The sequence below is a fragment of the Elephas maximus genome, chromosome 12 (genome assembly GCF_024166365.1).
Source record: "Elephas maximus indicus isolate mEleMax1 chromosome 12, mEleMax1 primary haplotype, whole genome shotgun sequence".
Classification (NCBI taxonomy): Eukaryota; Metazoa; Chordata; class Mammalia; order Proboscidea; family Elephantidae; genus Elephas; species Elephas maximus.
This window is the reverse complement of record NC_064830.1, coordinates 72528406-72552473: the sequence shown is the minus strand read 5'-3', so window position 1 is coordinate 72552473 and position 24068 is coordinate 72528406. Positions and strand designations below refer to the sequence as shown.

General features: G+C 42.9%; 1 protein-coding gene across 10 annotated transcripts in view; it reads right to left on the bottom strand.

The window, feature by feature from the left end:
- Nucleotides 1-794: 794 nt before the first annotated feature.
- MRTFB (myocardin related transcription factor B) overlaps nucleotides 795-24068 on the bottom strand; it is a 220489-nt gene continuing 197215 nt past the window's right edge. For 8 of the 10 annotated variants that reach the window (XM_049904747.1, XM_049904743.1, XM_049904750.1 and 5 more), the window contains 7 exons: nucleotides 23628-23760; nucleotides 21774-22838; nucleotides 19291-19446; nucleotides 13946-14104; nucleotides 13489-13626; nucleotides 9091-9151; nucleotides 795-6735 (listed from right to left, as the gene is read on the bottom strand). In XM_049904747.1, the coding sequence (XP_049760704.1) occupies nucleotides 6200-6735; nucleotides 9091-9151; nucleotides 13489-13626; nucleotides 13946-14104; nucleotides 19291-19446; nucleotides 21774-22838; nucleotides 23628-23760 (2248 nt within the window). In that variant the 3' untranslated portion in view covers nucleotides 795-6199. The remainder of the gene's footprint in view (nucleotides 6736-9090; nucleotides 9152-13488; nucleotides 13627-13945; nucleotides 14105-19290; nucleotides 19447-21773; nucleotides 22839-23627; nucleotides 23761-24068) is intronic. The other 2 variants (XM_049904745.1, XM_049904744.1) reach the window with 1 other exon arrangement.

The window sequence follows — 24068 nt, the reverse complement described above, 5'->3', positions numbered from 1 at the left end:
TCATCTTCCTCCTCCCCCTACCTATGTTCCTTCTGCAGCCCTGGTGGCGCAGTGGTTGAGAGCTTGGCTCTGGGTTTGTTTGGTTATGCTCCTTCCAGGGCAGTTTATTGGTGCCATTTGTAAAAGGCCTTTCCCTTCAGCCTTTGCCTTCCCTTCCCGAGAAGGCAGTTGTTTTCTGGTCCTGGCCCCAAGGGCAACAGCAGGCCATGGTCTGAGGATGCTGCAACTCGCCTGCGTCCAGCTCTGGGGAGCCGGGGCAGCAGGGAGACCCAGGTCTGTGTGTGGAAGCTGGACTTTGCCCATCTTCTTAATCAGATGTTGATATAAAAGTTATGGCTGTCAGTCAAGTTCACTCATTACCATTCTGTTTTTCCAAAGCAAGGAGGAACATTTAATATTGCAAGGAGCAAAACCAAACAAAACCCACCGGCCGTTGTGCTTCACAGGGTTTTCACTGGCTGACTTTTGGAAGTAGATCACCAGCCCTTTCTTCCTAGTCTGTCTTAGTGTGGAAACTCCGCAGAAACCTGTTCAGCATCACAGCAACATCCACTGACAGAAAGAGGGTGGCTGCGCAGGAGGCGTATTGGCCAGGAACTGAACAGGTCTCCCGCATGGGAGATGAGAATTCTCATTTCGGTGTAAATTTTGGTGTATTCAAGTTCACCTGGTACCTATGGGTTTCTATTTTGTATGTCATGGTCCTGGACTTGGGGAAGGTTCTTCACTTTCTTTGTGATTTACAAAGCCCCGCCTTGGTGAGCTCGTCTGTCTGGGGGCTCTCTGCTGTGAGTGGTCATTCTAAAGGTGGTGCCTCTGCCTTAAACCTCTACCCCCCAATCTACAAAGGCTCTGCATAGCAAGAATCATAGTACGTCAAAATGTTTTTTTATTTGAGACACAAAAATGCAAAATTGCTGAGATATCAAACATTTCCCGATCAGCTATGATACTGCCACTATGTACAAAAGATCTGATGATAAATGGGCACACATATAAAAATACATATGCATTACCTATGTACAGTACATGTGCAAAATGTATGGCATTTCAAACATGATATGGAATTGATCTCAGGGGTGCAAACAGCAAATACAAAGGCATCATGGTTTTTCTTTTTTAAAAAACAACATAAAGGCAATACAAGAATGGACCCCCGATTGCCATAATTTTTTGTTTACTAAACTAGTGCGTCAACGAGGAGGGCTCTGTGGATTGGTATCTTTCTCCTTTTTTTCATAAGGTGAGATGCTAAGACATAATCTGACAATGAAAATAAGAAGAGAAACACCGATCACGTTAAGCATGTCTACTGCAAGCAAGAAAAGGAGGAAACTAATTTCTAGGAAGGAAAAAAAAAAGTTGTAATACTACTAACTATGAATTATCCTTAAACCAACAAAACGAATCTATACTATTTTACATGAAAATAATAGAGAAATATCTACACCTTGGTGAAAATTATAACCGTAAGTGGATAATACCTTTTTGGGACTGATTTTTGAGATCTCATCTGTCTCAACTTTTAAATAAAAAGTGCCTCCTTTTGGCAAATACTTGGCAATGCCTTTGGTTCCTTTAAAGCGAAGTTTGCGTTAGTATTGGTTACTTGATGTTCAGTACTTTTGGTGGATACTCAACCCTTCCCTAAACACTTCCTCCTCCTCCTACCAAATCAGCAAGTGTACTTACAGCGTAACGTAGAGAGGTAATAGCTGTTGGGAGTTTCAGTGACTCTATAAACGTTGTCAAAGCCTTATCTCAGGAGTTGGCATAAAGCTCTGTTGAACACTACAGCTATGTTGATATCTCCAATAACGTGTTTTATTGGACTGCAGACAGCACCGTGTAGATCTGAGATTGCCACTTGTTGTCAAAAAATTGTGACATTTTCCAATAATGAGTCACAGAGCGGAGTTCTGATAAGAGCTCTTTTGTAAACGTGTGCAGCTTTTTGAATTACAGGCCTCAAATGAAAGATTTTAGGAAGAAATCCCCTGCAATGATACATTTCCTCGGATACTGCAAGAAAAGGTGAAGTGGGGGGAAAAAACAAAAACGAAAAACATGAACCTGCTGATTACCACCCAGCCCAGAAAGACTGTCAAATGAATAAGTTATTGAAGGCTTGAGCCAGGAAAAAATGTCTACACCTTAATTGTTATTTTCCAGTTTTGACTGAAATCACTTAAACGATTAGCTGAAACGCAGTTAGGATGCTCTCCAAATACACATTTACTTACTCTTAAGCTGTGTTTATTGATAAAACTGACCTTCCAGTTAATGTTCTCTGACAATTTTGGGCTCAACGTGTGGCTGGCCTCCAGGGCAGCAGGACAATTTGTGCGCAGTATTCTGCTCTGTTGCCGATATTCAGCTTTCATGTTTGCAGGGGCAGACAGCAAAAAATGGAGGGTTATTTGTGAATTTGGTTAAACTGACCTGTGCTGCTCTGCTGGTAGACCTGGATTAGCAATTCTCTCTGAATTTCCCTAGAAAGTCCCCAGTGGTGCCTGGAGGCCCCTACCTTCCTGATGCCCGGGGCTTCTGGGAGGCTGACGAAGGCGGCCACTCCACTGGGGGCTCCTGAAAACATGTGCAAGCCTGCCAAAGTGCTTCACCCCTTTTCCAAGGCCAAGTCCGTTTGAGGTCAGTAAAGGGGCCATCCTACCATGGTGGGGACTGCTGTCTTGTCAGCTGTTGGGGCCGGGTTTCAGTCTGCGGAGCCTGAAAGGGTCTGAGTGAGGGCAGACAAAGCCTGAGTCAGCTGTGGTGACAAAGGGGCTGGCACGCTCGAGGCATCACTGACTGTCGCCTGCCACACAGCTCAGTGGCACTGTCTTATGACCATGACTTTGCCTTTGACAGGCAGCAGTTTGGGGCCAACCCCAGGTTGTCTTTGCCACTGTTGGTGAACTGCACTTAGAAACCAGAAAGTGCCAGTGATGGGGGTCACAGAACCATGCAGCTTTTCAACAGGAAATTTAAATAAGCTCTTCAGTATTACAAAAATATTCATAGAAAACAAACACAAATAGTATCTGAGCAAGAAATTCCACAAATTCGGAATACATCTATGTACAAATATGTGGCAAATACTATACAGTAGATTGCACATTTCAGAAAAAACACTAGAATATAAACCACTAAAACTGCCTAGGAGGTTTCCTAGTAGGTGCTTTGCTGAAATGTACAAGATGACCACATACCGCCAGATTTCCAAAGACTTCGTATAAGCTTTGGTGTGACTTTTTACTCAGCCCACCCCCAATACCATGATCTGATACCTAGACATAGCAGAAAGCTACGGTCGTTACTACTGTGTTTCAAGAATATAAAGGGAAATAAGACCGGGGAGTGAGAGAATACATTTCTAGGAGTTAGTTATTTTCTTGGCAATGTAAGATATTCTGCAATAGGATATATACCAGAGCTACTCCTAAGCTACACTCATGCAGCCTGAAAATTCAGCCGGGCTGTTGTGACCTGTGCTTTAATAGCTGTGAGGCTAACCCTAAACAAATAAAGACACTGTTTTCTTCAGTAAATGCACACCATTCCCCATTGCACTTACCATTATGTACACTGAGATAGGTCACAGGGGCCTTGATCAGAGAGGATCATCTTTGGTCATACCGTGTGCTGTACGCGTCCTGCACATTGATTCTAGACCGGAACGCGTAGTTAACGTCCTGGAGAGCAGCGCGGACGTCACAGAGCCTGGGGCTCGCTACTCGAGCTGGGCAGTGAGGGCCACGAGGAATGGTACAAGTGGGATGGCTTTAGGATTAATAACTAGAGACGCCTTGCTTTTTTAAACAATAAATACATACAGGTTTGAACATATACGTGAAGTGGGCACTTAGGCAACTCATAGCCAAGAGAGGACAGGCTACTGAGCTAGCGTTCTTTGCACTGCACTGTGTATTTTTGGAGAGCAACCTTCCTGTGACATGTTTCAAACCCTATTTTAAAAGCAATACGAGGACCTGAGGGCTAGAAAGCTATCTATGTACACAACTCAGGATTACGGAAATATAAAGTGATTCAACAGGAGTTAACAGCACGAGTTGTTCACTTGCCCCCTACAGTCCCAATGATAAGTGGTGTTAACTCAGAAAGCCACTCAGATCTGAATGAAGATGGTGCTCAGAGGCCAAGGATGGACCTGATAAACCCCTGACCAAATCTTCCGCCAAAAACCCATGGCCAACGTCTACCAAAAAGAAAGTACCTTCCCAAGTAAATACTCCTGCCCCAGGAGACAGGATCCCCTCCACGGAACCTGACTCAAGGGTTCACATCACATCCAATATGATGCATGCTCCGGTTGGACTTGGTCAGATGACAATGTCCTGGTTAGCAGAGTTACTGAATCCCACACATCGGGTTACCAGTTTCCAAGACAGACTACACTGAGCAGGACAGCCTCTGCCTCGAACAGGTCGGAGGGTACAGCAGCGCTTCAAGTTAGCAAGTGCCAGTAAGGACGGGGCTCCAGTGTCCGGCTGACTAGATGCCGGAAAACAGACTGTTCTGTTTGGAGTAAAACGTATAAGCCAAAACCAAACATGAAAACTGAAAGAAGCTCAGCTCTTAGGTAAAACACAACCCCAGAAATGATGAGAAAATTCTTTGCAAATGATGGGTCAGGCTGCCTTCCTGCATGTCACTGAAGCAACACTTGCCAGGGAAATCAGCCTGACCCCTGGGCTGACACAGGGTGAGGTGGAGGGCACGACAGTACTCTTTAATAATCGCCTCCCCCCAGGCTCTTTTGGTAGACTTCAGTTTTTTTTCTTTTTTTTAGTTATTTACATTTTGTTATATACTTATGTGAGTAGCCTGAAATTAATTTGGATGTCCCACCATAGTTGGCATTTTAGAAAATTCTTAAGAAACTACTCAGCAAATATGTAATAACTTTTTTTTATATATATATATTTAAAAAAACTACTAATAAAACCTCCAGTTTTACAGTTTTAGGCTTGATAATATAGTGAGAGCTTGGGTATGACACCCAGGTACAAGCCTGTAAAACAATAACCAGGGACTAGCCAGAGAAGAGGGACAGCCAGACCTGGGTCTGGCAGCCAACCTTGTGGCATGGTCTAACCTGTGACCACGTGGGAATGTCCTGGGTTGATGATAGACTTCCCCTTGCCTTCTATTTGCAACTCACCAGCTCAAAAAGATATTCCATGCTAAAGCCTTTTCTTGGTTTTTTGAGATGGGTCTGGTTACCTGAAAGTCTGCAAGCAAGTCTTTAAATACAGAAATACATGTGGCTCAAGAACTCTAGAAATACTCGAGTTAGTAAAAGAAATAGGGCTAATGGACACCCACTTCCTTACCCCAATGTAGGCTGTACAAATCACAATATCCGAGTGTACATACAAATGTCTAATATACACATTAAAATCAAACTAATCAACCCAGAAGGCTGTTAATAGAATTTTCAGTGTTACCAATATACCTGGACTTTTTACAGTGGATTGCTTATGACAGTATTTTGTAGACACCTTCTGCTTATGGTGAAAGATTTTCCACTTAAATTTAAATTTGGGAATCTAAAGGAAGATCCCAAAAATCACAAGATAAACTACAACACACACACAAAAAGTACACAAGTTTCTGAATGGAACCCAAAGTCATCAGCTGGATGTGTCATGTCACTCAACCGGCCAGCGCTCTCCACTGCCTCTGGCCCCGCTGGGTCTTGGGCTCGGCTCAGGCCACCTCTAGGAAAATATCAAGTGTAGTGATCTCTCACCTCCCTCACACCAGCCTTAGGTTTTGAGTGGAGCTGTCTGTCTTTCGTAAAGTGACCACAGAGGTTTAAATGTAGTTGATTACTAGAGAATCCTAATGTCATTTTCCTGCATACATCACTCTTCTCTATGTTTTCATCTAAAGGTACTTTTCATCTTTACTGAAGTCTGGAGCAACAGATGAGTCCTCCTTGACTCATGTATTTTCAGAAGGCCCTCTGCTATGTTAAATCGTAGAAGTTCACTGCCAAGTGCAGTGCAACGTTTTCAGACTTGTTTCCAGGCTATGACCTTCTATCTCATTTTTTCTGTGATAACACATTTTAATTGCAGCGATGCAACTATGGATCTATCTCTAAGAACTGACCTTGGAGAATCGTTTTCATGTTCTTAAACCTCATGAACTCTAAGATTGGACATCTGTGACTTTAGTCCCAGGGCAACGGCAGGTCTTGTGTGTCTAGAAAGTCAGCAGAAAACATACTTGGAGTGGTGGCGCTGAGAGGGGTGAGTCCTGATGACGTGGTAGGCATTGTGATGTCTAACCACTCCATGTTGTCCAAGTTTGTGTCAGAAAGGTCAAGTGACAGACAGGAAGTACTGGCAGCAAACTGGGCCTCAGAAGTTTCCATGGGTGAGTGTGAATGGTCCAGCATGCTTGAGTGACTCAGCAGGTCATTGTGGAGGTCCTCGATCAGAGAGAAGGACTCTCTGTCTTCATTGCTGCTTTGTAGTGGAGTGATTTCATTGGCTGAAGGTAAAGTCCCATCCAAGAAGGCTTCTAGTTGGTTCTCTAAACTGGCAGATAAACTGCTCATAGGTTCTAAGGACATAGGTGGTGCCATTTGGACTTGGGGTGGCGGCCGGGACACCACTGTGTTGACTGGCATTGTGGTGATGCTGGCTGTCACTGGTCTCATTTTGGAAATTGGAGAAGGTTCTTCTTTTATAGGGAGAGAAATCTCTGTGCAAAATAATCAAGTAATCAGTAAGTAAAGATTCACTACTATGGAAAACAATTATTAGTTATCAAGACAATTGTTTTGCTACTGTGATTCCTTAGGAAGAGAATGCTCTCGGACAGGTATAATTCTAAATAACCTTTGGGATGATGGATCATTTTAGCTAAATGCATGTAAGTTTATAACATTCTGATATGTTTTCAATTTTTTAAAATAAGGCTAGGCATTAAAAGCAGTATATCCCACTAGGCAGGAATCAATGATTTTAAATTACATTATCTTTGGGTCCTTCTTCTCAGTCATTGAAGGCTTAAGACAGGGCCAGTATCTTATACCTACAATATGAATCTACTATCATAGCAGCCCTGGTGGCAAAGTGGTTAAGAACTCAGCTGCTAATCAAACAGTCAGCAGATCGAATCCACCAGCTGTTCCTTGGAAACCCTATGAGGCAGGTCTACTCTGTCCTATAGGGTTGCTCTGAGTTGGATCGGCTTGACAGCAACAGGTTTTTCATCATAGCAGCATGACATCTTTAAAGTTAATGTTGAAATGTATATTCTCAGTTTTTGTAGACAGAAGTATATATAGGAAGTATATCCTTAATATTATGAAAGACCTGATTATACATTACTTTTTTTTAATCATTGTAGTTAAACCATATGCCTGATTTAGCCATATACATTGTGTATAAATTTCTGAAAAGGTACTACCCACCTATGTCATTTCTGCACTTAAGCTAACACATGGCTCCTTTGACAATTTTCTTTGATGTGGATCACCTGCTTATTTGTCTCTTTTTTGACTTGCTTTTTGAGTTTGTATAAAATCGTAAGAATCTGGTAAGTATCTTAGTAAGTGCTAATTACATATTATTCCTTGCCGGATCAAGTAGAACGTTAATGGACCACCTGCTACAGATACCAGTGTTCACTTAGATACCTATACTTGAATAAAGTATCTTTTTTTATCTCATTGGTTGCATTTATATGTATACTTACAGTATGCGGCTACACTAGGAAAATGGATTGAGGGATAGCTTGTAAAGCTCAGTGACTGGGATGGGTAAGTAGGTGCGAGAAAGAACGAATGCTCTGATTCCGTATGTGAATTGTCAACTGTGTATACTGCATGAGTTGTTAGGGCAGTTTGTCACTTTTCAGTTATCTGTGGTCACCTTTAGAAACCTTTTGAAAGCTGTAAATGCAATCCAAGTGCCTAGTCCTATTATCAGCTGTTTACATCTTGGTTCTCATGTTTATTGGTGGCAGCATACAATAAGATGAATAATATACTTATCGGATCCTTTGCCAGAAAAAAGAAACATTCATTTTAAAAAATAACTCAAAACCGGTGAATCTGTGACATTTTTCAAGTTTAGGCTGTAAAAATTATTCTTTTTAATTATTATAAAAAGTCTTCTTATCTTCATCAGATTGGCAAAAAAAAAAAAAAAAAACAAAAAAAACCCTAAAATCAGGGTATGGAATGTCTATTTCTTTAATTTCCATGACCTTAAATTATTTTGCAAGGCCAATAGAGTTCTCAGCAAAAAATGCTATTTGCACAGGTACATCTGTTGGCAAATGTCAGTAATTATCTTTGTTACACCAGACATCACAACCAGAGCATCAGTCTCCATGTCAGACAGTAGCTGCCATGAACGGAGAAATTTTGACTGCTGTTTGAAGCTTCAAATAAAACTCCTTTTGGTGGGGTAATTTAAAAGTGCTTTAAAATATTCCAAAATAGCATTTGAAATTTTGAAATATTGATTTTATACTTATTTTTAAAGATATGTAAACTGAGGCAGAGATTTTCTTGACTTTTTGTGGTTAATATCCTTTCTCCCCCTTTCTTCCTTTATCCCTTTTTAAGATTAAATATGGTAATACCTACAATTTTATATTGCATGTAGAAAGTATTTTAGCCTTACCTTTGAATTTTAATAATACTAAAGCCCAAATTAGGTAAGCAGTTTGTCACAAAATGAATGCATACACAGGAACAGTTTTATCCCATTATAATGGCTGATACGCAGGGAACAATTTTGGAGTTTTTCAATGTGGAAATTTAATCTGGTTCTACCCTGCTATTTTGACATGGCTTTTCTCTTTCAGCAGGAGCATAGCTATGGGTAATTCGAACATTACATTACCATTCTGAGTGCTTCCTCCATTTACAGTTTAAGTTGTTTTATTGGCCTAAATTTAACAGATTTTAAAACAGCAAATTCAGTTAGAAGTAGAATATGTTTCTCAGAACGCAAAGGTACGCTGTGATGTCCAGGAAGAAACATCTGTGCACTTGTGATAAGAGATTACTCCCTATGAGGTCTCACGGGACTTTTGACCTACCTCCACTCTTGATGAGGATGTCAAAGAGGTCGTCCATCTGCTGACTGTGTGCATTGGAAATCTACAATGAAGAACAGGAATTAGTTTTCTCTCATGCAATCCTGCGAGCATAATACAGTTGGGAGCACTAAGGGACCATACAGTGCACCTAGTTCTAGCATGTTGTTTGATAATTTTGAGAACACTGAGATTACTTCAATTAAGTGAAGTTAAGCCAATTTACCCAAGGTGTCACAGCTGGCTAGCGGACAGAGCAAGTACTGAGCTCGGCTGACTTTTACACTTCTCTCACTGTTTGTATTTTGAGAACCCTCTAGTACTTTATTTTAAAAATGTCTTTATTCATTTGCATTTTGGGAAACATTTGTGTGTGTAAATGTGATCAGATTATACATACTTCCAGCTTGATTTTTATCTGACAATAAACAGCACATATATATATATATGTATATACACACACATATTAAAAAAACTAAACCAAACCCGTTGCCGTCAAGTCAATTCCAACTTACAGTGACCCTATAGGACACAGTAGAACTGCCCCATAGAGCTTCCAAGGAGCATCTGGTAGGTTTGAACTGCCGACCTTTTGGTTAGCAGCTGTAGCACTTAACCACTATACCACCAGGGTTTCTGTAAGTATACAATTAAATAAATTGTGACACAGTGTACACCCAAGAAACCATCATCACAATCCAGAAAATATACATATCCTGAAGTTTCCTCATGCCTTTTTAAAGTTTCCTCATGCCCCCTGCAATAACACTGATTTGCTTTCTTACACATAGGTGGGGTTATATTTTCTGGAGTTTAAAAAAATATATAAATAAATTCATACAGTATGTATTGTAGGTCTGGCTTCTTTAACTCAACAAAATTACTTTGGGATCCATTTATGTTGTACTGTGTGCCAACAGTTCTTGCCATCTATCACTGGGAAGTGTTCTATAGTATGGAAATAGCACAGTTTGTTCATTCAAACACCTATTGATGGACATTTGGGTTATTTCCAGTTGTGGGCTATTATAAAGTTGCTATGAACATTCACGTACAAGTATCTGTGCAGACACCTGTTTTCATTTCTCTTTGGTAAATACCTAGGAGTGGAATGGCTAGATCATAGGTTAGGTATATATTTAACTTTTAAAGAAATGTCTCAACTGTTTCCAAAGTGATCATACCATTTTACATCACCACCAGCAGTTCATGAGAGTTCAGTTGCTCTATATCCTTGTCGGCACTTGGTATTGTCAGCCTTTTTAATTTTAGCCATTCTTACAGTGTGTAGTGGTATCACATTGTGGTTTTAATTTGCCTTTCTCTAATGACTTATTATATCATATCATATTATTATAATGAGTAATGATATTGAGCATCTTTTCACATGTTTTCCATCTGCATATTTTCTTTGGCAAAATGTCTGTTAAATATTTCACCTATTCAGCCTTCTTAGGCTTACTGTTTGCATGTTATATCTTTTTTCAACCTTTTACTTTCAACCTACATCTTTATATTTAAAATATGCCATTCGTAGACATATGCATTAGTTATCTATTGCTATATAACTAATTACTCCAGAACTTAGTGGCTTAAAACACTGAGCATTTATTATCTCACAGTTTCTGTGGGTCAGGAATTTAGGAATGGTTTAGATGGGTGGTTCTGGCTTGGGGTCTCTCAGGTTGGAGTCAAGATGTTGGCTGGGCTACAGCCATCTCAAGGCTTAGGTGGAGGATGTACTTTTAAAGGTGGCTCACTCACATGACTGGTAAGTTGATGCTGGCTGTTGAAGGGAGGCCTCAGCTGATGGGAGGCCCCAGAGGGCTGCTGGAGTGTCCACATGACATGACAGCTGGTTTTCCCCAGAGCATGCAATCCAAGAGACAGCAAGGAAGAAGGGGCATGCCTTTTATGACCCAGGCTTAGACGTCCCACCATTATTTCTGCCAATTCTATTTATTAGAAGCAAGTCACTAAATCTAGCCCATGGAGGACTGTCAAAGAATCTGCAGACATATCTTACAATCACTCCATAGCATATAGTTGGTTCTCGGTTTTTTTAATTCAATCTGACAATCTCTGCATTTTAGAGTATTTAGTCTTTTTTTTTTTATTTTTTAGTCCACTAGTGTGTAACGTAAATTATTGATATGGCTGGATTTGGGTTTACCATTTTATTTGTTTTCTATTCATCCTATTTTTTGGTCACTCTGTTCCTCCTTTCTTAAAAAAAAAAAAAAACTATTTTAATTTTAGCTCAATTTTTCTATTGTTTCTTTTTTAGCTATACTTCCTGGCATTATTTTTTTTAATGTTTACTATATGTAGCTATGCTTCCTGGCATTATTATTTTTTTTTTTAGTTTTTACTATACGTGTTATGGAAACCCTGGTGGTGTAGTGGTTAAGTACTACAGCTGCTAACCAAGAGGTCGGCAGTTCAAATCTGCCAGGCGCTCCTTGGAAACTCTATGGGGCAATTCTACTCTGTCCTATAGGGTCGCTATGAGTCAGATCGACTCGACGGCAGTGGGTTTGGTTTGGTTTTTATATATATTATAATACACATCTTTAAGTCTTCATCGTCTATTTAATGTTGTACCACACATTAAGTTGATTCTGACTCATACGGACCCTGTAGGACAGAGGAGAACTGCCCCATAGGGTTTCCAAAGAACGGCTGGTGGATTCGAACTGCTGACCTTTTGGTTAGTAGCCAATCTCTTTACTACTGCGCCACCGGGGCTCCCCCTGACCCAAAGGAAAAATTAAAAGACAAAACCTGAATTTCTGAATAAGTAGTGATGGCAGATTATATAGCTGCAGAAAGTTGTTTAGGATTCTTCAAAATAAATGATGTTTTGATTTTAAATAACCACTTGGAGGCAAGTCAATCTTAGACAAGGGATTCATTATATAGTTGGTCAGAATGGGGGGACGACACATCACATAAAAGCCTTTGTTCCAGGCTGACAAGCTGTGACCACTGAGCATGCTCACCTCTGGGAGGGCAGACTGTGCCTCACTGACATTACAGTGATGTCCTCACTTACCTCTACAGGGAGGACCGTGTCTCACTGACATCACAGTGATGTCCTCGCTCACCTCTGGAGGGAGGACCGTGTCTCACTGACATCACAGTGATGTCCTCGCCCACCTCTGCAGGGAGAAGTGTGCCTCACTGACATCACATCATGTCCTCGCTCACCTCTAGAGGGAGGACTGTGCCTCACTGACATCACAGTGATGTCCTCGCTCACCTCTGGAGGGAGGACCGTGCCTCACTGACAGCACAGTGATGTCCTCGCTCACCTCTGGAGGGAGGACCGTGCCTCACTGACAGCACAGTGATGTCCTCGCCCACCTCTGGAGGGAGGACCGTGCCTCACTGACATCACAGTGATGTCCTCGCCCACCTCTGGAGGGAGGACCGTGCCTCACTGACATCACAGTGATGTCCTCGCCCACCTCTGGAGGAAGGACCGTGCCTCACTGACATCACAGTGATGTCCTCGCTCACCTCTGGAGGGAGGACCGTGCCTCACTGACATCACAGTCATGTCCTCGCTCACCTCTGGAGGGAGGACCGTGCCTCACTGACATCACAGTGATGTCCTCGCTCACCTCTGGAGGGAGGACCGTGCCTCACTGACATCACAGTGATGTCCTCGCCCACCTCTGCAGGGAGAAGTGTGCCTCACTGACATCACATCATGTCCTTGCTCACCTCTGGAGGGAGGACCGTGCCTCACTGACATCACAGTGATGTCCTCGCTCACCTCTAGAGGGAGGACTGTGCCTCACTGACATCACAGTGATGTCCTCGCTCACCTCTGCAGGGAGGACAGTGCCTCACTGACATCACAGTGATGTCCTCGCCCACCTCTGCAGGGAGAAGTGTGCCTCACTGACATCACATCATGTCCTCGCTCACCTCTGGAGGGAGCACCATGCCTCACTGACATCACAGTGATGTCCTCGCTCACCTCTGGAGGGAGAACCGTCCCTCACTGACATCACATTGATGTCCTCGCTCACCTCTGCAGGGAGGGAGCGTGCCTCACTGACATCACAGTGATGTCCTCGCTCACCTCTGCAGGGAGGACAGTGCCTCACTGACATCACAGTGATGTCCTTGCCCACCTCTGCAGGGAGGACAGTGCCTCACTGACATCACAGTGATGTCCTTGCCCACCTCTGCAGGGAGAAGTGTGCCTCACTGACATCACAGTGATGTCCTCGCTCACCTCTGGAGGGAGGACCGTGCCTCACTGACATCACAGTGATGTCCTCACCCACCTCTGCAGGGAGAAGTGTGCCTCACTGACATCACATCATGTCCTCACTCACCTCTGGAGGGAGGACCTGCCTCAGTGGTATCAGTCATGTCATCACTCACCTCTGGAAGGGAGGACTGTGCGCTGCGAGTCTGTCTGACGGCTTCCTCATAGCGGGGAGGGTCTTTTGTCTTGGTGACCGGGCTACCAAACAGGGAGTGCTGGACAACAAACTGTTGAGGTGGCGGGGGTGAACTAGGCTGTCAAACAAAGATGGAGCACATGTTAGCTTTCGGCAACAAGCTTTCTTGTGCCCTGGCTAGACGCTGCTCCGCTGTAACCAAATTCTGCTCTTCATAAGAAGTCTTTTAAAAAACACTCGTGAGGCTGGCTGTGCTGGTCGACCATTCCACATGGAAAGGCTAATGTGCCCCTTACCATGTTATTATCATGGTCTTTCCGGCTCTTTTACCCAATTAATACTGCTACCCCATCATTCCAGCCAACAAGCACTAGGCTTTGGAATGATCTTATGCCCACATGAGTGCTGTCACTGCTGCACAACTGTCCCAGGATTACCTTGCTGGGAGGGTTAGGTCCGTTTTGCACTGATGGGAGTGGAGCGTTTCTGGACTGGAGAAGGCTGCTGGATGTCTTACTAATAAAAGGCTGCTGGACTGCTGGAGCAGGCTGTCTCTGGTATGGGAGAACTGTAGGTGATGCTGAGTTTGTGAAAACCTGAAATGAATAAATATTTCCCCTTCAATTTGTTCTCCTAATGAAGTAAGGAAACCCTAGGGGCATAGTGGTTAAGAGCTATGGCTGCAAGTCTTCAGACAGGGACTGAACTGATACTGGTAAGGATTGAGCCTCTTAGATCAAGCAGACACATGAGACTATATGGGCATCTCCTATCTGGAGGGGAGATGAAAAGGCAGACAAGCTGGCTGAACGGACGCAGGGAATACGCGGTGGAGAGAAGGAGTGTGCTATCTCATTAGGGAGCGGCTGGAAGTACATAGCAAGACGTATATACATTTTTGTATAAGGGACTGACTTGATTTGCAAACTTTCACATAAAGCGCAATTAAAAAAAAACAAAACTACAGCTGCTAACCAAAAGACTGGCAGTCCGAAGCCACCAGGCACTCCTTGGAAACCCTATGGGGCAGTTCTACTCTGTCCTATAGGGTTGCTATGAGATGGGATCGACTTGACAGCAACGGGTTTAATGAAGTAAAGAAAATCAGTATTTAGAGCTGGGGTGGCAAACTTATTCTGCAAAGGGCCAGACAGTAAATACTTCTGGCTTTGAGGGTCATAGGGTCTATCTCAACTACTTGACTCTGCTGTCTTAGTGTGAAAGCTGCCACAGACAAGAAGTAAATGAATACGTGGTTGTGTTCCAATAAAACTATTTACAGAAACAGGGAATGGGCTGAATTTGGGCTGCAGGCTATGGCTGGCCACCCCATTTTCGAACCTAAGTGGTCCCTTTACTCAGTAGCTGCCCTGTGAGGGCAGCGGGGACAGCATCCTGTGGGGAAGCACAGCATTTGCTCAGTTTAAGTTTCCCCTTAAGTCACAGCAGAGTTTGTGCTATTCCTCACTAGGGTGCTCTCATCCCTTGTCATGTTTTAATTTTTTTTTTTGTCCTTTTTTTTTTTTAATAATTAAAATATTTTCTTGCGTTTTCACTGAAAGTTTACACAGCAAATTAGGTTCCCGTTTAACAATTTCTACACAATTTGTTCAGTGACATTGGTTACATTTTTCTCAGTGCGTCAACTTTCCATTATTTCTGTTCTGGCTGTTCCTTTTCCAGTAATCTAGTTTCTTTGCCCCCTTGCCTCTTCTTCTTTGCCTTTGAGAAAATGTTGACTGGTCCCAGAAGATGATTTTTTAAAGACACAGAGTTTCATGCTTTAAATTTTCATGATTAAGGTAATAATCCCAAATCAACTTCTCTTACTTCTCACACCTCAACATGAAGAAAACAAAAATCCTCACAACTGGGCCCATAAGCAACGTCATGATAAACGGAGAAAAGATTGCGGTTGTCAAGGATTTCATTTTACTTGGATCCATGATCAACACCCATGGAAGCAGCAGCCAAGAAATCATACGAAAGATATTGAATGTAATATGGACAGACAGAAGAACAAATAAATCTGTCTTGAAAGAAGTACAGCCAGAATGCTCCTTAGAAGTGAGGATGGCGAGACTGCATCTCACATACTTTAGACATGTTATCAGGAGGGACCAATCCCTGGAGAAGGACATCATGCTTGGTAAGGTAAAGGGTCAGAGAAAAAGAGGAAGACCCTCAATGAGATGAACTGACACAGCAGCTGAGACAACGGGCTCAAACACAGCAATGGCTGTGAAGATGGTACAGGACCGGGCAGTGTTCCCTTCTGTCGTACACGGGGTCGCCATGAGTAGGAGCCAACTTGGCAGCATCTAACAACCACCGCCACCACCGCCTTACTTCTAACCTTATCCTAAGTGCTAAAGCCATGTTTACAACACCTTCCTGGCCATCTTAAATTTAATACATTCCAAACTAAACTTTCCCCTTTCCTTCTGCTGCCCTCAACCTGTGAGGGAAAACCATTCCTGATTCTGTCTTTTCTTTTTTTAACTTCAGTAAATGGAGCCGTCGATCAGCTCTGCTTTCCCCTCTCAGCACTGGCACGTCTTAGAACAGTCTCTGAATCAGCCTCTGTTCTCTGCCCTGCGATGCCCTCACCCACTGAAGTACCGCCACAAGCTCCCTGCCTATCGTCCCACCACCAAAATTAGATTCTCAGCACACGAACCCGAAGGAATCACTACCACAATCCTGGCACCCCTATCTCTAGGATAAAATCCTTAACTCTCTGGCTAGTACGTCAACCTTCCTACCTGGCCCCCTTTCCACCGCACCCTAAACCTTACACAGGCTGTAGTCAAACTGAGCTTTCCATCACTTCCTGAAATCCTTGCGAGGCCCCATTTACGATCCATCCCCTTCTGAGAATCTGCTCTATCAGGCAGAGGTGGTGATTGCTTCCTATGAAACCCCAAAATGTTCTGTTTAGGCCACACTGAGATCCAAAGGTTTTAGGGCCTTTTAGAAATATATAGCCATACTACTGATTTTTTTTTTTTAACTGGGTTTTTCCTCTGATATTTCCTATTGATATTTCAATTATATTTCACAGAACTTGGTTTGCTCATAAAAATATCTCATACACTTTATACTGTTAATAAGGAGTCCTGGTAGCTCAGTGGTTAAGCGCTCTACTGCTAATGGAAAGGCCAGCGGTTTGAATCCATCAGCCACTCCTCGGGAGAAAGACATGGCAGTCTGCTTCTATAAAGATTACAGCCTTAGAAACCTTATGGGACAGGTCTACTCTGTCCTAAACTAAAACCAAACCAAACCCACTGCCCCAAGTTGATTCTAATCATAGCAACCCTACAGGACAAGAGTAGAAAAGTCCTCTAGGGTCACTATGTGTTAGAATCAACTCAATAGCAATGGGTTGGTTTTTATAATATTCTGAAAGAGAAAAACCTTCCCTGTATATTTTTTATTGTAAAAATATATATATTTCTTAAGTGTGAAAGTCTGTACAACCTGTGTGACGATTCTATAAATTTATTCCCATTCTTTTATATTTCATAAAAAATTGCTTCCTTGAAACTAAAAGTAATCATTCCTAATTCTAGAATTCTGAGACTGAAGCCTGTATTTACCCTGTCTATATATTGTTTTTCTCTCTCCTCCCCAACACAAACTGTCTTAACATTTTAACATTTACTTACACTAAAATGGTATTTTGAGTTTTCCCCAAACTCAATAATATGCAGCTACAATTCCCTTCTTGCATTCCCCAGAGGAAATTCCAAGAGACAGCACACACACAGATATGACTGCTGCTAACCTAAGAGGCTGTTTCTATCTGTTCCTAAAGTCATCTTAGCCCAAACAGTTACCTGTACCTGAGGCCTATGGACAGGTGTACCTAATTATCTAGGTTCTTTTAAGCTGAAGATCAAAACCCTGGGACCAACCATTCTCAAGGTTTATGATACCAAGACCTATTTTTGAGGCCTGAAGATTTTTCTGGCAAGGAGATGTGCCCACAGCTCCACCTACCGGACACAAGGATATTTTGGTATCTTTCCGGTCTACTTGGAAACCCTGGTGGTGTAGTGGTTGAGCGCTACCGCTGCTAACCAAAAGGTCGGCAGTTGGAATCCGCCAGGCACTCCTTGGAAACTCTACAGGGCAGTTCTACTCTGTCCTATCGGGTCGCTATGAGTCGGAATCGACTCGACGGCAGCGGGTTTGGTTTGGTTTTGGGGTCTACTTAACAAGAGCTTGTAAAGAGGATGGAGTCCCTGGGTGGTGCAAATGGTTAGCATGCTTGGCTGCACTGGTGGTTTGAACCCACCAGCTGCTCCGTGGGAGAAAGATGTGGCAGTCTTATTCCATAAAGATGACAGCCCACCCAGAAGTGCCTTAGAAAAAAGGCCTGCTGATCTACTTCCCGAAAATCAGCCACTGAAAACCCTATGGAGCACAGTTCTACTCTGATACACATGGGGTCGCCATGAGTTAGAATGGACTTGATGGCAACTGGTTTGTACAGAGGATACAGAGCTACGGCAACACCTTCATCTTAAAGATGAAGAAACTGCCGCTCAGAGAAAGTAAATTTTTCTAAAGACCAAATATGTAGGAAGTAGTGAGCCAAAATGATAACCAGACCTTGATCTTCTGGCTCTTAATTCCTAAGTCACCAAACTCTTAAATATTACACACACACACAGAGTTGTTAGGTATTGTCAAGTTGGATCCAACTCATAGCGACCCTATGTACAACCAATGAAACACTGCCCAGTCCTGAGCCATTCTCGTAGTCCTTGCTGTGTTTGAGTCTACTGTTGCAGCCGCTGTGTCAATCCATTTCGTCAAGGGTCTTCCTCTCTTTTGCTGATGCTCTACTTTACCAGTATTATGTCCTTCTCCAGGGATTGGTCCTTCCTGATAACATGTCCAAAGTATGTGAGACAAAGTTTCACCATCCTCATTTCTAAGGAGCATTCTGGCTGTACTTCCAGGATAGACATGTTTGTTCTTCTGGCATGCCACAGTATATTCAATATTCTTTGCCAACACCGTAATTCAAAGGTCTCAATTCTTCTTTGGTCCTCCTTATTCATTGTCCAGCTTTCACATGCATATAAGGTGACTGAAAATGCCATGCCTTGGGTCAGGTGTCCCTTAGTTCTCAAAACAACAGCTTTGCTTTTTAACACTTTAAAGAGGCCTTTTACAGATTCGTCTAGTGCAATATGTTGCTTGATTTCTTGACTGCCGTTTCTGTGGACCTAGACTGTAAATCCAAGTTAAATTAAATCCTTGACAACTTCAATAGTTTCTCCATTTATCATGATGTTACTTATTGGTCCAGTTGTAAAGGTTTTTGTTTTCTTTATGTTTATATGTATATATAAAAAGATCTTACCCAAGATAAAAAGTTCAGAAGTATCTCTGACATCTTCAAATATCTTTTCTCTGGGAGCATCAAATTTTTTTCCCATAGATTAATAATTTCAAAAAAAAATTTTTTTTTTTTTAAAACTCAGTAAATTCAACATACGAGGACCGAAAAATACTTTTTAAAAAAGAGTTAAGTGTTATGATGAGCAATCTTTTTGTAACAGAGAGCTCTTTCTACTCCAAATAACTGGATAACCTGCAGCCATATGGCAGGGGACTTGAGGCTCATCCTATGAGAGGCTGAACATGGAAAAAAATAAACAGGGCCCTTCCCACTGAGCAGCCCCTATAAAGATGCCTGTGGAACGGGTACGTAGATGACAGCAGAAATAAGCTGCAGCCTGCTGTTACTCGTTAGCTCACAGACCTTCCTAACTTGCTGAGGCTGGTTAAGCACGTGCCGTGGGAAAGTGTCTTGTTTCTGAAGAGCAGGCTGGGCCAGGCCTGACGACAAGGCAGCGGTTGGTACTTGTGCAGCAGTTGCTATTTGAGGCTGAGGCTGGATTCCGGCTTGTGGTGGAGTCTAGGAGGTGAATCAAAAGCATCAATTTAATTGTTAGAATCAAAGTTGAACCAAGAGTTTAGATGCAGAATAGCTGGTCACTTGGGGATTGTATTTGAAATAAGACAAATGTTTACACTGAATGTACATAATAAGATGGCATTCAAGGGCACCTTTAGATTTCAGTGAACACTTAAATTTAGAATTTTTAGATAGAGACAGGCATGTGTATCCTAAGAACGCTTAAGAATAGATTGCTGATTGGTATTCTAGATGAACTGACTTCACATGCTCATAAATTTGAATGTTAACAATCCTGAATCAGAATTAAATACTAGACCAGTTATTCTCATGCTCTCATTTCTTAAGTGACTAAGATTTTCATTTGAAAGTTTTGTAAAAATAGAAAGCTGCAATAAAAAGGACCTATAAGTGTATAGCAAGGTGTGTATATATTTTTGTATGAGAGACTGACTTGATTTGTAATCTTTCACTTAAAGCACACACAAAAAAGGACCTGTAACAGCTCTAAGGAACCCTGGTGGCACAGTGGTTAACCGCTTGGCTGCTAACTGAAAGGCTGGCAGTTTGAACACACTGGCCGCTCTGCAGGAGAAAGATGTGGCAGTCTGCTTCTGTAAAGATTAGAGGCTTGGAAACACTACGGGGTAGTTCTACTCTGTCCTACAGGGTTGCTATGAGTTGGAATTGACTCGACAGCAACAGGGTGTAACAGCTCTATACACATAGGTCAGGAGCTATAATACTTTTAATAGCAACAAGGAAATTCATGAGGGCCAATTATCCAAAGTCCTGCTTTTTCAACTGCAGACTGTGCATTCTTTGGAGAGAGGCCCCTGTGTGCCGGGGGACAAACAGCCCCAGAATAAAATGCGCTTCTTGGGTCCTGGAACATTAACTCTATTGGAAGATTTGGATCAGAAAAAAAGTTATACATATATATTTAAAGACATATTATGGAAGAGATTTGAAAACTCAGACACTTTAAAGCTAAAACAACAGAATTAGAATTTCCACATGTCACAGGGCTTTGGGTTGTGCCTCCTAACCCCAGGGGTTCAAGTTTATTCCTCTCTGCTGTTAAGGGCATCTGCGTAGTCAAGACTGAGGCGCACTGGTTCAAATGGCATCCTGTGTTTACTTGTGGTCCACAACTGGTTAAAACCTACCCAAAACACATTACATAAAAACCACTGCGGGTAAATACACAGGTTATATGTTGGCATAAAGGGAAATTCTATGCTCACTAGCCATTTTATAATCTCTCTCAATAACATCCTCAGTCCTAAATTTGTAGTCCCTTTTTCCTTAGTTTAGGTATCTTCACATTAGTGGGGCCTTTCAAGAGCTAAATTTTGGAGGCAGGTATAAAAAGGCACACCTGACCCAAGCCAGTAGTTTCAATCGCCTCATACCCACGCAAAAGCTGGACAATGAATAAGAAGAGACCAAAGAAGAACCAATGCCTTTGAATTATGGTGTTGGCGAAGAATACTGAATATACCATGGACTGCCAGAAGAAAAAACAAATCTGTCTTGGAAGAAGTACAGCCATAGTGCTCCTTAGAAGTAAGGATGGTGATACTTTGTCTTATGTACTTTGGACATGTTATCAGGAGGGAACAGTCCCTGGAGAAGGGTATCATGCTTGGTAAAGTAGAGAGAGTCTGAGAAAAAGAGGAAGGCCCTCAACAAGATGGACTGACACACTGGCTGCAACAATGGGCTCAACCACAGCAATGATTGTGAGGATGGCGCATGATGGAGCCGTGCTTCATTCTGTTGTACACAGGGTCACTATGAGTTGGAACTGACTGTACAGCACCTAACAACAAAGAGTAAGAGCTCTGGGGTTAGAAGTCCTGGGTTTAAATGCTAGGTCTGTTACATGCTAGCTGTGTCGCGGGGCAAATAATTAAACTTCTAGGCCTTAGTTTCCTTATCTAGAAATGGGCCTGTCACTGGGATTCCCTGGGAGGACTCAAGAAGTGAGACCTTTAAAGTACTTGCTGCTTACACATAAAAAGTACGTAATAGCAACAGCTATTGTCATGATGATAATGTCGCTGATATTTTAAAATGTCTACATGTATGTTCACTGGAAAGTAAAAGGTAACAGAAATGGGAAAGGCCCCACATTTGTTTTTACTGTGTAAACAATGCTAGCTATTCACATTTTTGAAGACCCCTCCCTCCTCCCTGCAAGCTTTCTCCAACTGTGAAGCCTAATTTGGACGCATGTGTGAAAACGCTCAGGTACGGTTCCATCGCTGGCAGTTTCCGCCGGAAGCGCTGTGAGGTGAGGCCGTTAGAGATACACTTCACACCTGGAGTTGGAGGCTGCCAACTGGGAGCTGCACAGAAGTGACACTCGAGCCCCGGATGGACACTGGGAGCAGCAGCTGAGCAGTCTGTGTGGTCAGCAAAGCCTGGGGCTGAGCGACCACGGCGGGTGGCGGCTGTCCCTGGGAACTCACGTAAAACTGCGAGACCAGGCTCTGCTGCTCCGCCGCGGCCACAGGGACTTCTTGCTTGATAACTACAGCCTTTTTGGCAACAAGGCTCTGGCCACCTGTAGAGATGGGCTGGCCCACAGGATGGCTGGCGACAGGGATGGGCTGCCTGGAGCTTGAGCAGTCAGGGAGCGAGGCCTCGTCTTTTACGGCAGAAGCAACACTGGCGTGCTTCTGATCTAACTTATTGGCAGAGCTAGCTGGTGCACTGGGCTGGGGTTCTAGTGGCCGCTGCTGCTGCTGCTGCTGCTGCTGCTGTTGCTGCTGCCCTCGTTTTTCAACCTCAAGTTGCATTTTCAGTACTTCCACGAGCTTCTGCTCTTGTTCCAGTTTCCTTTTTAGCTCTTCGATCTGCTTCTCCTTCTCCTGAAGCTTGCGGTCCTTTTCAGCAGCATCCAGTTCCAGACTGGACAGAGTGCTGCTGGTGGGACTTAAGCTGTCTTCAGCGTTTGTCACTCTCAGGGGCGATGAGCACAAGAACTGCGAAGGAGACATCATGGTCATGATCTCGGTGAAGGTGTCTGCCATGTTGGTGTCGTCGGTACTGAGGCTGGACTGCTCGGAGGGGGACGGCGAGATGGGCAGAGGCGAATTAGCACTCTCCACGTGGGCTGTGTTGCTGGGTCCCGTGGATGGTAACTCTGCCTTGAGTGTGGAGACTGAGCTAGTCACAGAGCTGTGTACTGTTGTGACCGGCAAGGCCATGGTGACTTCTGGGTTACTGGTAACGATAGCAGGAGTGGACACTGCCACGATACTGCCAGCAGCAACACTGCTGCTGTTCATTTCCTGGTAGGGTTTCAGGCGTTCGATGAGGTCAGGTTTGGTGCCTGACACTGGCAGGCCCCTTAACTTCAGTTCTGTCTTCAGTTCCGATACCTAGGAATACCACAAACAAATCAGGTCTCTGCTTCAGGTATTGCAACTTTCTAACAAATCTCAAGGAAACTTCTGTGACAGAAACAGTGCCTGTGTCTGTCAGGTAACTGTGAATTGCTGCATACCTGTAAGTGGGACAGTTTTTTTTTCTTCTTTTTTAACATATAGAAACACATACAACTACAGACCTGACCTGAAGAACCTGAGAGGCCAGTGATAAAGGGTTTTTAGGGGGTAATTCCTCTTCTATGTCAAAGAAAAAATCTACTAAGGATGGGGATGATGGTAACAGCTATGCTTTTTGAACAGTTACCATGTACTTTACATGTACTCTAAACTAATCTTCACAATGTCCCCACGAGGGAGGCTTTATTATTATCATCCCCACTTTACAGATGTGTTGACTGAGGCAGAGAGAGGTTGAATCACTCTTCAAGATAGCACAGATAATAGAAGGCTGAGCTAGGAAAGGAACTCAGATGGCTGGCCCTGGAGCTCATTTTCTTGGCTGTTACATTTTCTTATTTCTCCCAAAGTTGGTATTGAGCAGAGAAGGAAAAAACAAAAAACAAAAGTCACAGCCTCTGGAGTCAAACAGAACTGCCATGGTGCCAGGCACACGGTACTTGGTCAATACTGATTGCTTTAAAGCAATGGAAGTAAAAAGAAAGTGCCTCTATAAAGGTTATCACATTTTCAGTAAAGATGAACATATATTGAAAATTTCCACATTTAGACAAAGCTGGCAAGTCATTTACATTTTTGAGGTACTCTATTTGGAATTATCACCTTTAAGTCATCCAAGCTGGAAGGCAGTGGGCCTGGCTTTCTCACAGGAACAGATGTGCTCTGTCTTGGTGTGCTAGGCGTGGTATTGTTCAAAGCTGAATTCCCACTGTTGTTATTTTTGTCATTGAGTGGCCTTTAAAAGAAAAAGAAAATTAGAGTTTATAATAAAATGATATCTGGATTTGCCACTGCTTGCTGTTACCAATTTGACTGTTATTTATGAAGAGAAAAATGCCATGGTCATGGATTGGAAGAGTCAATATCATAAAGACGTCAATTAAATAAGATCCCAACAAAAATCCCTGCAGGTGCAAGCAAAGAAAAGCAGACAAATGGAAGAGACTAGAGAATCCAGAAACATACGTCCACGTACGTGGGCCCTTGAGTTACCATGAAGGTAACGATGCAATGCAATTGAGAAAGGCTGTCCTTCTAATACGT